Source organism: Rhineura floridana, chromosome 19 (genome assembly GCF_030035675.1).
Source record: "Rhineura floridana isolate rRhiFlo1 chromosome 19, rRhiFlo1.hap2, whole genome shotgun sequence".
NCBI classification, from domain to species: domain Eukaryota; kingdom Metazoa; phylum Chordata; class Lepidosauria; order Squamata; family Rhineuridae; genus Rhineura; species Rhineura floridana.
The window spans coordinates 8,790,249-8,805,151 of NC_084498.1; the positions used below are offsets into that span (position 1 = coordinate 8,790,249).

General features: G+C 44.1%; 1 protein-coding gene across 5 annotated transcripts in view; it reads left to right on the plus strand.

Moving 5' to 3' along the window:
* Positions 1-14,903, plus strand: part of DDX55 (DEAD-box helicase 55) — a 37,287-nt gene that overhangs the window by 7,546 nt on the left and 14,838 nt on the right. For 3 of the 5 annotated variants that reach the window (XM_061603458.1, XM_061603459.1, XM_061603454.1), the window contains exons 2-8: positions 1,847-1,897; positions 1,982-2,068; positions 6,912-7,003; positions 7,110-7,172; positions 9,120-9,269; positions 9,872-10,061; positions 12,798-12,880. In XM_061603458.1, the coding sequence (XP_061459442.1) occupies positions 1,868-1,897; positions 1,982-2,068; positions 6,912-7,003; positions 7,110-7,172; positions 9,120-9,269; positions 9,872-10,061; positions 12,798-12,880 (695 nt within the window). In that variant the 5' untranslated portion in view covers positions 1,847-1,867. The remainder of the gene's footprint in view (positions 1-1,846; positions 1,898-1,981; positions 2,069-6,911; positions 7,004-7,109; positions 7,173-9,119; positions 9,270-9,871; positions 10,062-12,797; positions 12,881-14,903) is intronic. The other 2 variants (XM_061603456.1, XM_061603455.1) reach the window with 2 other exon arrangements.

A 14,903-nucleotide genomic window follows, 5' to 3' on the forward strand; every position in this document is an offset into this window, starting at 1 on the left:
TCTTGGTTATTGGTAATAAATGCTTATTTGCCTCCTCCTCATAAAAAAAAATTGGTGAAGGACATTGGGTCAAGATTAGAAGAATATATTGCTATCCTTAACATTTTATAGTCAGAAGCCCTTGTGATTGTGGCTGGGGATTTTAATGCTAGAATTGGATTGAATGATGAGGCTCTGTATTCCTGTTTCCATGAAACCCCACCTGTAATGGATGAGGCTTTTAACTTACCGGTCAGACAGTCTAAAGATAAAGGGTGCAATTATGCCGGGTTCTGTCTTATGCAAATGCTAAATAGACTGGATTTAGCAATGGCAAATGGGTGTGTAGCTGGAGATAGAAATGGAGAATTTACCTTCCTATCTGGTTTTTGAGCATCTACTATTGATTTCTTCATAGTTTCTTATGATTTGTTAAATGCAGTTTCCAGTTGTGTGGTAGACAAACGCACAGAAAGTGACCACTTGCCCCTGGTCTTGTCTTTGAATAGTGGCAGTCGAATTATTCATGCAGATCGGGAACCTATTTTGAATGAAGGGATTGAAGTAAGAGCTGCACGTATTAGGTGGTCGGCTAAGTTGGAGAATGATTTAGAAGGGATGCTATGCTCAGATAGGAGTCTTCGTCAATGTGATGCCTTGCTGTCAGCAGACTCTGTGCAATCTGTTCTTAAGGTTTTCCGAGAACTGATTTTGGACTTACAAAATTGTTTAACACATAAGTCCTTGGTAAGGAAACATAGCCTCCCCTGTAGGTCTGAAGCTTGGTTCGATCAGGAATGTATAGCTATGAAAAAATCCCTGAGTGAAAAATATAGACCTTACAGAGACAGGAATCTATCAATACTGCCCGTAGATTGGATGGAGATGAAGATGAGTTATAAAAATCTAATTAAGGGGGGGAAAAGACAGGCTCAGAGAGAGAATTGGCAGTGTTTAATAAAGGCTTCAAGGACAAAAGACTCGGGTACCTTTTGGAGGATGGTCACTAGGGGATAGCCAAAAACATCAGTTGATTTGGAGTACCATATCCCTATGCACTCTTGGGAATTGCATTTTAGTAATATTTATGCAGTAGGCCAGGAAGGACACCAGACAGCAAGGGCTAACATAAATGATTTCCCAGAGTGGCCACCTGTTACTGTTATGGAAGTTACAAATCTCATCGCCAAACTGAAACTGGGTAAAGCACCTGGGAATGATAATATTCCTCCTGAAGTATTTAAAGCTAATGCAGAGTGGTGGGCCCCAGTATTGGCAGCATTATTTACGAGCACCGACCACTCAGCATGTATCCCAGAGAATTGGGGGCTTGCCATTATTATCCCAATTTATAAAAAAGTAAAAGATCCAATCCTGCTAATTACAGACCCATTAGCCTGTTGAACATTATTAGCAAGCTATATGCTAGTCATCTACATGAGAAATTGCAGAATCGGTTGGAGCAAGAAACTATTTTTGTAGACTGGGCTACAACTCCTATCATCTCTGCCCTTTGACCATGCTGATTTGGGTTGATGGGAACTGGACTCCAACAATATTGGAGGGTCACAGATTCTTCATTCCTTGCTGTAAACAGATATGGTAGTTGAGCATTGCCCCATGATTTCTTTCTCTGGTTTATCTTTTCATATTTTCGTTCTAATGGATATTTTTTGAATTCTATTGTGGTTTTGATTTTTTTATGTGAATATCTTAATTTCTTGATGGGGACTAGAATGTGAATTCTTATATATTTTAATATTGTTGTAATGCTTGGAACTGTTACCCACCTTTTGAAAATTTGGCAGGATATAACATTTTCAAATTAAATAATAATATCTTCCTTTCACTTCTGCCTCTTTTTCAGTCTGCAACTATTCCTTTGTTCATGACAAATAAGGATGTGGCAGCTGAAGCGGTGAGTGTTCTGTGCTCGACTTCACGGTGATTTTTGCCCTTCAGTTGAAGGTATTTTTCATGCCTTTTGTTTCCGTGTCCCTAGGTAACTGGCAGTGGCAAAACATTAGCTTTCATTATTCCCATGATAGAAATTCTTCTCCGACGGGAAGAAAGGCTCAAGAAAATGCAGGTAAAATGTCACTGTTTTTCTTTTAAAAAAAAAAGATTGGGATCAATCTTGAACAATTAGTTGGCCAAGAGCCTAAAATATTGATGCTAATGCCTAAGAATGTTGACAGTGGGTGATATTCAGTGCTGGTCTTACTCATTGAGATGAATGGACATAACTGCCTTATGTCTATTCACTTCAGTTGGTCTACTCTAAGTGGGACTAGCATTGGATACAACTCATTAATTTTCTTTTTCAGAGAGCTGATGAAATAGGAAGACTTGTCACTTAAATGGTGTATTTCCAGTGTTCTAAGTGCTTTACTTTCAGCTGAGGCTGAACTAAGAGTGGCTTTCTTACTTAGTGCATTCCTTTGTGAAGCTTAACCTGCACTTTTAGGACAGAGGAAGGCTTAAATAAATAGAGACTGAAAGCGCTGTGAGCTTTTCAGTGAACATGTAACTGTAGCATACAGCAGTTCAGAAGCTGCAGTGTTACTGTCACCTGGCTTGTTCCATTGTTGCCCTTTTCTTCTTGGGGATTAAGGTGTGCTGAATGCATTGTACAAGATGAAAGGAGGTTGTGGGTGTGAGTGCTTTAATTTGTTGCAGGAAGAGGTGGTACAAAGTGAGCAGGTAAGCAATCCCCTAGGAGAAGGGCCATAGCTCAGTGGTAGTGTACCTTTTTTGTATTCAGAAGGTCCCAGGTTCAATCCCAGGTAGGGCTGGGAAAGGCCCCTCCCTAAAACCCTGGAGAGAAACCCTGGTCTCAAGATACCGTTGGACTCCAATTCACAGAATCATAGAATAGTGGAGTTGGAAGGGTCCTATAAGGCCATCAGGTCCAACCAGCTCAATGCAAGAATCCCACTTAAAGCCTACCCAACAGGTCGCTATCCAGCTGCCTCTTGAATGTCTTTGGTGTTGGAGAGCCCGTCACCTCCCAAGGTCATTGGTTCCATTGTCATACTGCTCTAACAGTTAGGAAGTTTTTCCTGATGTTCAGTCGAAATTTAGCTTAAGAACATAAGAACATAAGAAGAGCCTGCTGGATCAGGCCAGTGGCCCATCTAGTCCAGCATCCTGTTCTCACAGTGGCCAACCAGGTGCCCGGGGGAAGCCCGCAAGCAGGACCCGAGTGCAAGAACACTCTCCCCTCCTGAGGCCTCCGGCAACTGGTTTTCAGAAGCATGCTGCCTCTGACTAGGGTGGCAGAGCACAGCCATCATGGCTAGTAGCCATTGATAGCCCTGTCCTCCATGAATTTGTCTAATCTTCTTTTAAAGCTGTCCAAGCTGGTGGCCATTACTGCATCTTGTGGGAGCAAATTCCATAGTTTAACTATGCGCTGAGTAAAGTACTTCCTTTTGTCTGTCCTGAATCTTCCAACATTCAGCTTCTTTGAATGTCCACGAGTTCTAGTATTATGAGAGAGGGAGAAAAACTTTTCTCTATCCACTTTCTCAATGCCATGCATAATTTTATACACTTCCATCATGTCTCCTCTGACCCGCCTTTTCTCTAAACTAAAAAGCCCCAAATGCTGCAACCTTTCCTCGTAAGGGAGTCGCTCCATCCCCTTGATCATTCTGGTTGCCCTCTTCTGAACCTTTTCCAACTCTATAATATGCTTTTTGAGATGAGGCGACCAGAACTGTACACAGTATTCCAAATGCGGCCGCACCATAGATTTATACAAAGGCATGATGATATCGGCTGTTTTATTTTCAATACGTTTCCTAATTATCGCTAGCATGGAATTTGCCTTTTTCACAGCTGCCGCACACTGGGTCGACATTTTCATCGTGCTGTCCACTACAACCCCGAGGTCTCTCTCCTGGTCGGTCACCGCCAGTTCAGACCCCATGAGCGTATATGTGAAATTAAGATTTTTTGCTCCAATATGCATAATTTTACACTTGTTTATATTGAATTGCATTTGCCATTTTTCTGCCCATTCACTCAGTTTGGAGAGGTCTTTTTGGAGCTCTTCGCAATCCCTTTTTGTTTTAACAACCCTGAACAATTTAGTGTCGTCAGCAAACTTGGCCACTTCACTGCTCACTCCTAATTCTAGGTCATTAATGAACAAGTTGAAAAGTACAGGTCCCAATACCGATCCTTGAGGGACTCCACTTTCTACAGCCCTCCATTGGGAGAACTGTCCATTTATTCCTACTCTCTGCTGTCTGCTTCTTAACCAACTTCTTATCCACAAGAGGACCTCTCCTCTTATTCCATGACTGCTAAGCTTCCTCAGAAGCCTTTGGTGAGGTACCTTGTCAAACGCTTTTTGAAAGTCTAAGTAGACTATGTCCACTGGATCACCTCTATCTATATGCTTGTTGACACTCTCAAAGAATTCTAATAGGTTACTGAGACAGGACTTTCCCTTGCAGAAGCCATGCTGGCTCTGCTTCAGCAAGGCTTGTTCTTCTATGTGCTTAGTTAATCTAGCTTTAATAATACTTTCTACCAGTTTTCCAGGGACAGAAGTTAAGCTAACCGGCCTGTAATTTCCGGGATCCCCTCTGGATCCCTTTTTGAAGATTGGCGTTACATTTGCCACTTTCCAGTCCTCAGGCACGGAGGAGGACCCAAGGGACAAGTTACATATTTTAGTTAGCAGATCAGCAATTTCACATTTGAGTTCTTTGAGAACTCTCGGGTGGATGCCATCCGGGCCCGGTGATTTGTCAGTTTTTATATTGTCCATTAAGCTTAGAACTTCCTCTCTCGTTACCACTATTTGTCTCAGTTCCTCAGAATCCCTTCCTGCAAATGTTAGTTCAGGTTCAGGGATCTGCCCTATATCTTCCACTGTGAAGACAGATACAAAGAATTCATTTAGCTTCTCTGCAATCTCCTTATCGTTCTTTAGTACACCTTTGACTCCCTTATCATCCAAGGGTCCAATTGTCTCCCTAGATGGTCTCCTGCTTTGAATGTATTGATAGAATTTTTTGTTGTTGGTTTTTATGTTCTTAGCAATGTGCTCCTCAAATTCTTTTTTAGCATCCCTTATTGTCTTCTTGCATTTCTTTTGCCAGAGTTTGTGTTCTTTTTTATTTTCTTCATTTGGACAAGACTTCCATTTTTTGAAGGAAGACTTTTTGCCTCTAAGAGCTTCCTTGACTTTGCTCGTTAACCATGCTGGCATCTTCTTGGCCCTGGTGGTACCTTTTCTGATCTGCGGTATGCACTCCAGTTGAGCTTCTAATATAGTGTTTTTAAACAACTTCCAAGCATTTTCGACTGATGTGACCCTCTGGACTTTGTTTTTCAGCTTTCTTTTTACCAATCCCCTCATTTTTGTGAAGTTTCCTCTTTTGAAGTCAAATGTGACCGTGTTGGATTTTCTTGGCAATTGGCCAGTTACATGTATGTTTAATTTAATAGCACTGTGGTCACTGCTCCCAATCGGTTCAACAACACTTACATCTTGCACCAGGTCCCGGTCCCCACTGAGGATTGTCCAGGGTTGCCGTCCCTCTGGTCGGTTCCATGACCAACTGGTCTAGGGAATAGTCATTTAGAATATCTAGAAACTTTGCTTCTTTGTCATGACTGGAACACATATGCAGCCAGTCTATGTCCGGGTAGTTGAAGTCACCCATTACTACCACATTTCCTAGTTTGGATGCTTCCTCAATTTCATATCTCATCTCAAGGTCTCCCTGAGCATTTTGATCAGGGGGACGATAGATCGTTCCCAGTATTAAGTCCCTCCTGGGGCATGGTATCACCACCCACAACGATTCTGTGGAGGAGTCTGCCTCTTTTGGGGTTTCGAGCTTGCTGGATTCAATGCCTTCTTTCACGTATAGAGCGACTCCGCCACCAATACGTCCTTCCCTGTCCTTCCGATATAGTTTATATCCAGGGATAACCGTATCCCACTGGTTTTCTCCATTCCACCAGGTCTCCGTTATGCTCACTATATCAATGCTCTCCTCTAAGACCAAGCACTCCAGTTCTCCCATCTTGGTTCGCAGGCTCCTAGCATTAGCGTACAGGCACTTGTAAGCAGTGTCTCTCTTCAAGTGTCTTTGGCACTTGTGGTTAGGCCTGTGGTAATTTTGCTCTTCTGAATTTATATCCTGTGCCCCTTACAGCTTCCTGTAATGAGCGCATTATTTCATGTCCTGCACTCTGGGATGATCAAGAAGAGATCCAGGCCCTCCTCTGGCAATCTTTCAAGTACAAGAGTGTGATCATATCTCCCCTCAGTCTTCTCTTCTCCAGGCTAAACATGGCCAGTTCTTTCAGTCTCTCTTCATAGGGCTTTGTTTCCAGTCCACTGTTCACCCTTCTGGTGTCTCATCAGATTGGGGGGCATCAGATTGACTACCCTTAGTGTAAACAACACTGAGCTGGGTGGATCCAAAAGTCTGATCAAAATGATGAAGCTCCTTATGTTCCTATGCTTCCCCTCCCCTTGCAAATAGGAAACTTGCTACTGTCGCTGACAACACCTCTGTGTCCAGAGGTCCATAAGGTGTTGCACAGCCACAGCTTTCTCCTATTTCAGGCAAGCAGCCACAGGGTGCTTCATTCCCTAAAAGCAGGAGGCAGCAGCAGCAACAGAGTACCCCACCAAACGGTTTCAGCATAGCAGCTTTTGATTCATTACTATGCAACAGTTGCACATCTTGAGCTCAAAGTGTGTTGAGGGGCCTTTGAGCCCTTTGTATTATGCATCTCTGTTGACCCTCAGCCACTCTGCAGTCACCATCTCTCAAAATTTCAGCTGAAACCCATAGGAAGTGTGGCCAGTTGCATTTGTTCAGGATGGAGGAGTGAGTTGTGTTGAAGAAAATAGATGGCTTGTATATTTCACTCCCATTTTCTTTCTGATGTTTCAGGTTGGCGCTATTGTCATCACACCCACAAGAGAGCTTGCCGTTCAAATAGACGAAGTGATATCCTACTTCACAAAGTATTTTCCCCAGTTTAGGTAAGAATCTTTTATATTCTTACCTAAAGAATTCTGGTTGCTAAGAGATTGGGCATAATGACTCACATTGGTGGGGTTTTTGAGCAGCGTGTGTGCTCTGTTTCAGCCAATGCCTTCTAATTGGTGGAAATAATCCTATGGAAGATGTAGAAAGATTCAAAGAACAAGGGTGAGTTACTTACCGGCCGGTGCTGCTGGAATTTTACTACCTGGGCATTGGAACATTAGCACCCTGGGCTCCTTCTGGGAGGAAGGGTGAGAGATATCTATCTAATCTATTTTATCTAATCTATCTATCTAAATTCATTCATTCATTCATTCTTTTTGAGGTTAGGCTACCAGAACTATACACATTGTTTGAAGTTACTATGCATCCTGCATTTAGTGTAGGGGTGGGGGACTTTAGCCCTCCAGATGTTGCTAAACCTCTACTCCCATCAGCCCTAGCAAGCATAGCCAATGACCAGGGATGATGAGAGTTGTTCAGCAACATCTGGAGGGCCAAAGGTTCCCTGCACCTGGTTTAGTGACTAGAATCCTAGGTTAGCAGTACTCCCATTGATCTGAATTTGGGATTATTCAACCACTTGGTCTCAGAATAAATGGATGGGATAAGCAATGATACCGTGTTATTCCAAGGAAGATATTAGAAAGTGGGACTGATTCATGTGCGTACATGTTTGATCCATCTCCTGGCTCACTTGCAGAGCTGGAAAGCTAGGACTGCAGAGAGGCAGTTCGGTATACCCCCCTCCCCTGAGTCTAATTTGCAACCATGTAAGAACATAAGGAGAGCCTCCTGGATCAGGCCAGGCCCATCTAGTCCATCATCCTGTTCTCACAGTGGTCAACCAGATGCCCGTGGGAAGCCCACAAGGAGGACCTGAGTGCAAGAGCACTCTCCCTTCCTACAGTTTCCATCAGCTGGTATTTAGAAGCATACCACTTCCAACTCTGGAGGCAGAGCATAACCATTGGCACTAGCAGCCACTGGTAGCCTTTTCCTCCATGAATATGTCTAATCCTCTTTTAAAGCCATCCAAGTGGCCATCACTGCCTCTTGTGGGAGCGAATTCCATAGTTTAACTGTGCGCTGTGTGCAGAAGCCCTTTCTTTTGACTGTCCTGAATCTGCCAACATTCAGCTTCATTGGATGTCCATGACTTCTAGTGTTAGGAGAGAGGGAGACAAACTTTTCTCTGTCCACTTTCTCAATGCCTTGCATAATTTTATATACTTCTATCATGTCACATTTTGTTTGCCTTTTCGTTAAACTGATAAGCTCAGCTTTTCTTCATGGGGGAGTCGCTCCATCCCCTTGATCATTTTGGTTGCCCTTTTCTGAACTTTCTAAAACTACAATATCCTTTTTGAGGTAAGGCTACCAGAACTATACACAGTATTCTAAATGTGGCAGCACCGTAGATTTGTATAATGGCATTATGATATCGGCAGTTTTATTTTCAACACGTTTCCTCAGGATCCCTAGCATGGAATTTGCCTTTTTTCACAGCTGCTGCACACAGCTACCATCACTCATTGAGCCCTAAGCTTTGCTTCCTGTGGAGGGCTTTCTTCAAGCTTCTTTTGTCACAGCTGCTCCCTGTCTATCCTGTGGCCATGAGCAGCGTTGTGCCATTTGACCCTTGTGGGTCCTCGTGTCTGGCCTGTCTCCCTGTGACCTTCCCCAACTCCCCATTAATAAGCATATTATTAGTTTAAGTTACACTGGAATTCCAGAAAAGCAGTTTCTGGCATGCTTCATATTTCATTCTCTCTTAATGTAACCCAGAGTCCCAAGGGGAGTTTGTAAGTCATAAGATTTGAAAATGTCACTTTGCTTCTCATTATTTGGCTTTTAGCTTTCTCAGACATTCAGCAACAGCCTGGTAGCAGCAAAATAAAGGGTTTGGGTGCAAGGGGAAGAAGACTGAATGATGTTTCCAGGAAGGAATTTTTATTTCCTGGATGGCGTCTCCTTTTCCTTTATTAAATCTCTCTTGACTTTATTGATCTCCGTTCTGGGAAGATTGGACTTCTTATGATTTTCTCTGAGGTTAGGAACTTTCCCTCAAACCGGCCAGAAAAGTATTTTTTTTCTTTCTGTACCCAACAGTGGAAACATCCTTGTAGCCACTCCAGGTCGTTTGGAGGACATGTTCAGGAGGAAGTCAGAGGGGCTGGATTTGGCCAGTTCTGTGAAATCGCTTGATGTCCTGGTCTTGGATGAAGCAGACCGGCTTCTGGATATGGGCTTTGAAGCAAGGTATGTCCTTTGTGGATAGAGAAGACCTTCCAGCATGATGGCCCTTGATCATCAACTGGCCTTGACAATACTCGCCCCTCTTTTCCAAAAGTTTCTCTTGCAGCCTAACAAAAGCCTTTCTGCTAGACTATCAGTGGCATAACATTCAGTTTATGAGACATTTGGTTGGCTACTTTGGAACTAAGGAGGAGAGATGGATGGATCAGTTTATTTCCATTCTGTGTGAGTTTTTCATGTGTTTAGAGCATTTCATCTTGTCTTCTGTGGGTTTAAACAGAAATTTAAATTTCATTAAATTCTGTGCATTTCCCCCTAAAACACACATTGTGTACATACTTATCCCTTAATATGTGTTTTGTACACATTTCCCCTGTAAAATAGCTTTTTATACACCTTTTTTTTTTAACCGAGACGGCATCGCAGACTTCAGAGAAGTGTGCAGCCTGAATGATAACTGTGTTCTGAAACACACAGTAGTCCAGGAACCACAGATTAGTTTGGGGTGGTTTTAAAATGTGGAGCAGAGAACATTCTTCCCAGTGGATCTTTGGGTCTTGATGCAGCAGGGCTCTTCTGATGTACCTAACTGTTTTTTCTTGCAGTTTAAATTCCATTCTGGACTTTTTGCCCAAGCAGAGACGGACTGGACTCTTTTCGGCAACTCAGACCCAAGAGGTTGAGAACCTGGTGAGAGCGGGCCTCCGGAACCCGGTCCGCATCTCAGTGAAGGAGAAGGGAATGTCATCGACCAACACCCAGAAGACCCCCACACGGCTCCAAAACTACTACATGGTGAGGACGGCTCCATAGGAAGCTGCCTTATACCCGGTCAGACCGTATGTCCGTCTAGCTCAGCGTTGTCTCCACTGGCTGGCAGCAACTCTCCAGAGTTCCAGACAGGAATCTTTCCCAGTCCTGGCTGGAGACACCAGGAACTGATCCCGGGCCCTTCTGCATGCAGGGCATGCGCTCGGTCACTGAGCTGGGGCCCTTCTGTTTCCTCACATCCCGCCTCTCATGTGGTGCTTTTTCTTTGTCTATTTAAATATTTCTCTTCCCCTCCTTTTAAAAGTATTTTTATGGATTTTCATTATTAACTGTATAACTGAGTACAGTCATACATAATACAGCGTAAGAAAAGTAACTTGTGTAGACCCACCTCAAAACTGGTGGATGGAACAGAAGACCAATACCCCAAGAAACCCTTCAATCCTGATGTCAAAACTGATGTCATAACTGAAGTAAAAAATAGCATATACACAACAATACATTTTAAATATTTCTAAACCTCCCTAAATAGCAGTGCATGTAAAAAGTGTTCAGACAAAGTACTAATACAATCCAGTTACATAGAATCATAGAACTGTGGAAGGGGCCTATAAGGCCATTGAGTCTAAATCCCTGCTCAGTGCAGGAATCCAAATCAAAGCATTCCCGACAGATGACTGTCCAGCTGCCTCTTGAAGGCCTCCAGTTTTGGAGAGCCCACTACCTCTCTAGCTAATTGGTTCCATTGTCGTATGGCTCTAACAGTTAGAAAGGTCTTCCTGATGTTCAGTCGAAATCTGGCTTCCTGTAATTGGAGCCCGTTATTCCATGCCCTGCGCTCTGGGCTGCTCAAGAAGAGATCCTGGCCCTCCGCTGTGTGGCCCTCATCTTTTATAGGCATTTACAACTGAGAGGAAATGCATTTGGGGTGAGGGGATGCATAGAAGGGTTTTCTCCATGATAGGACCCCAGCTGTGAAATGATCTCTTTCCTAGTATTAGTCTGTCTCCCACATTTTTATTTCCCCAGGCTTTTGCAGTTTAATAATGAGATGTTAAATCTTTAGCAGTAATATGTGAGCCACCTTAGAGAATCATAGCCGCTCTCACTTATTAGTTATTGCAGTAGAGATGCCATCTGATGAAGAACATTGGAAATCGAAGAGTGTTTCTGAATCTCTAGACTTGACCCCTTAACACCACATGGCCTCAATTTGGAAGAAAACACCTGACACCACTCAGTTACAGCCAATGCAGTTGAAGTGTGATTTTTCCATTTTTAATTTCTTTTTATTTATTTATTTATTTATTACATTTGTATACCACCCCGTAGCCAAAGCTCTCTGGGCGGTTTACAACAATTAAAACATAAAAACGAATATACAAATTTAAAAACACATATTTAAAAGCCAATTAAAACACATGCTAAAATGTTTGGGAGAAGAGAAAAGTCTTGACCTGGTGCCAAAAAGATAACAGTGTTGGCGCCAGGCACACCTCGTCAGGGAGATCATTCCATAATTTGGGGGCCACCACTGAGAAGGCCCTCTCCCTTGTTGCCATCCTCCCAGCTTCCCTCAGAGTAGGCACCCGGAGGAGGACCTTGGATGTTGAGCATAGTGTACGGGTGGGTTCGTGTCGGGTGTGTGGTATAGGCAGATGCCTACCCTTGGCGTGCCTGAAAAACGCTGTGGTGCTTCAGCAAACTCATCCCTTCTCGTTTGGAGCAAGGGGGAGGTGTCATCTGCAGCGGCAGTAGAGAGCAGACAACATCCAGATAGTGAAGACTTTTAAAATAATAATAATAAATAATTCATTACTGTTTGCGGCCTCCTCTGGATTACTTTGCGGCCCCCCTGGAGGTCACAACCTCCAGGTTGAGAAACACTGTCTTAAATTTTTGCGGTTTCTCCCTCCAGTTTTCACACCACCTTCATCTTGGTCCAATCCTGCTTTCCGTATGATATGTTCTGCATATAGATTAAACAAGTAGCGTGATAAAATACACCTGTCTCATACCCTTTCCAACGGGGAACCAATCGGTTTCTCCATATTGTGTCCTTACAGTAGCCTCTTGTTCAGAATATAGGTTGCAGATCAGAACAATCAGATGCTGAGGCACCCCCATTTCTTTTAAAGCATTCCATTTTTTTTCCTCTTCTGTGTTTGCCATTGGAGCATGGATGATGGTTATGTTAATAGGTTTCCCGTTAAGTCTCATCGATATCACTCACTCCTACCTTGCATTACAGCTCCTAATTGCTTTTGCTACATCACTTCTCACTATTAAAGCAACCTCATTTCTTCTTAATTTCTCATTTCCTGCATAAAGTATTTTGTAGTTGCCTGATTGAAAATGTCCCATTCCCGTCCATTTTAATTCACTCACTCCAAGTATTGTAATGTTGATACATTCCATTTCTTGCTTGACAATTTCTGTCTGTTCTTCTTCCCCAGTAGCTCACTGAGTGCCATCTGACCTGGGAGTCTCAACTTCCTGCACTATCTCATGTTGCATTTTGAATAGTCTGTTCTTAGGGTTTTCATGGTAAGAGGTATTCAGAGGTGGTTTACCATTGCCTTCCTCTGAGACATGCCTGCAAATGCAGGTTTTTTGTTTTGTTTTTTACAGCTGAGGACTAAAGAGAAGCTTTTCGATTAACCTTGAAAAGGGTTTTGAAAGACAGTGGTATTCTGCTTCCTAGCCTTTTGCTGCCATTTATTTATCCCTGCCTGTTTATGTTTCTGTTCTTTGTTTCAGATCTGCAAGGCAGATGAGAAATTTAACCAGCTGGTCCACTTCCTTCGTCAGCACAAACCAGAAAAACATATTGTCTTTTTCAGGTAATGCCAACTGCAGAAAGGTAATCTAAAACAGGGCTGGGAAACCCCTGCACCTCTTCAGATGTTGCTGGACTCCCATCTTCTTTGACTATTGGCCAGAGCTTGGAAAAATTATTTTTTGAACTACAACTCCCATCAGCCCAATCCAGTGGCCATGCTGGCTTGAGGCAGATGGGAGTTGTAGTTCAAAATAACTTTTCCAAGCTCTGCTATTGGCCATGCTGACTGGGCCTAATGGGAGCAACATCTGGAGGGCTGCTGATTCGCCATCCCTGCCTTAATATAGAGAGAGCACTGCTGGTGTCTCTTCATCTGGGAGAGAAATGTCCGTGGCAAGATCCTTGCCTAAGCCAGCTGGAAAGCACAGTGAGAAATGGAAGGCAGATCAAAACGCATCCAGAAGTGTTTTAGAAAGAGAACTAACTGCCTACCATCATGAGGTCTCCCAAGTTGTTGACTATTTGGCTAAATGGAAAAACCCTCTGGACTCCCAACTCCCATCATTCCTGACCGTTGGCCGTCCTGGCTGGTGCTGGGGAGGGTTGGGAGTCCAGCAACATCTGGAGGTCCCCCATCCCTGTCTAATAGGCTGAGTTTCCCTATCGCCTCTGTGGCATAGCACGCTACAGGAAAACTGCACCTGGAGCTTAGCAAGCAGGTGGGTGCAGCCTCAAGGGAGATCCCATGATTGCAGACAGGGCCGGTTCTAAAGGGTGGCCAGATGGGGCATTGGCTAAGGGCCCCTGGGGCGACAGGGGTCCCTGTGGGGCCCCTGCGCTCCCCTTCCGCAATCTGCGGCAGGATTGCTGCTGCGGATAGCAGGGCAGGAGCTTCAGAGCTGCCCGCCATTCCCCCGCTTCACCTACCTTTCCCTCTGCTGTTTTTTGCGGCTGAGCGCACTGTGCGCACAGGTTTGCCATCAATCAAGATGGTGGCCGAGGTTTCCCTAAGGGGCTGAAGCCTCTGCCGCCATCTTGGTTGATGGCAGCAATGTGCGTGTGTAGCTTCAGCCCCTTAGGGAAACCTTGGCCACCATCTTGATTGATGGCAAACTTGTATGTGCAGTGTGCGCAGCCGAAAAAAACAGCACAGAGAAAGGTAAATAGAGCGGGGGAATGGCGGGTGGCTTGGGCTCTCCTGCCCTGCGATCCATGGTACCAATGCTGCCGCAGATTGCAGAAGGGGAGTACCGGGGCAGGCTGGTGCCCAAGGGCCCCGGCATGCCTGGGGCCAGCCCTGATTGCAGACGTGGCTGAACGTGGTTGTGGAGATTTTTTTTATCAAGACGTTTATCCTGCTCTTCAAATAATTTTTCTAGGAGTGATACAGGGTGGCCGTAGAACAGCTTTCCTTTCTTGGCTTCGGCCCCTCATCTGCAGTATGGAGGTCATAACACTCACCTGTCCTGGATTCTTGTCAAAATAGCCTTTCCAATATTCAGACATTGATTGATTTACTTTGTTTATATGTCTCCTTTCCACACTGAGCTGTGTCCAAAGTGGCTTATTTCCATTTGTTATCAAACAGAAAAAATTGGCAGGGGAGGGGTTTGAGACAAAGCCAGTGTGGTGTAGTGGTTCAGGTGCTGGACTACGACCTGGGAGACCAGGGTTCGAATCCCCACACAGCCACGAAGCTCCCTGGGTGACCTTGGGCCAGCCACTGCCTCTCAGCCTCAGAGGAAGGCAATGGTAAACCCCCTCTGAATACTGCTTACCATGAAAACTCTATTCATAGGGTCACCATAAGTTGGGATCGACTTGAAGGCAGTCCATCATCATCATCATCACTTTACAAAATGTATCAATAAATTCAAAGAATGCAAAAACCAACAATTTAGCAAACATAAAATAAATTCAATATTGCAAAAGAAATAATCGTTAAATACATAAGCACACAGGAAAAAAAAAAAAGTTAACAAGCCATAAAGTTCCAGCTGCTGGTGCTGGTCTAAGGAGCCTCAGCAGCTTAGACACAGTTCAGAGGGGGAGGGGTCTTCTCAGCAGGCTAAATGATTGACAGC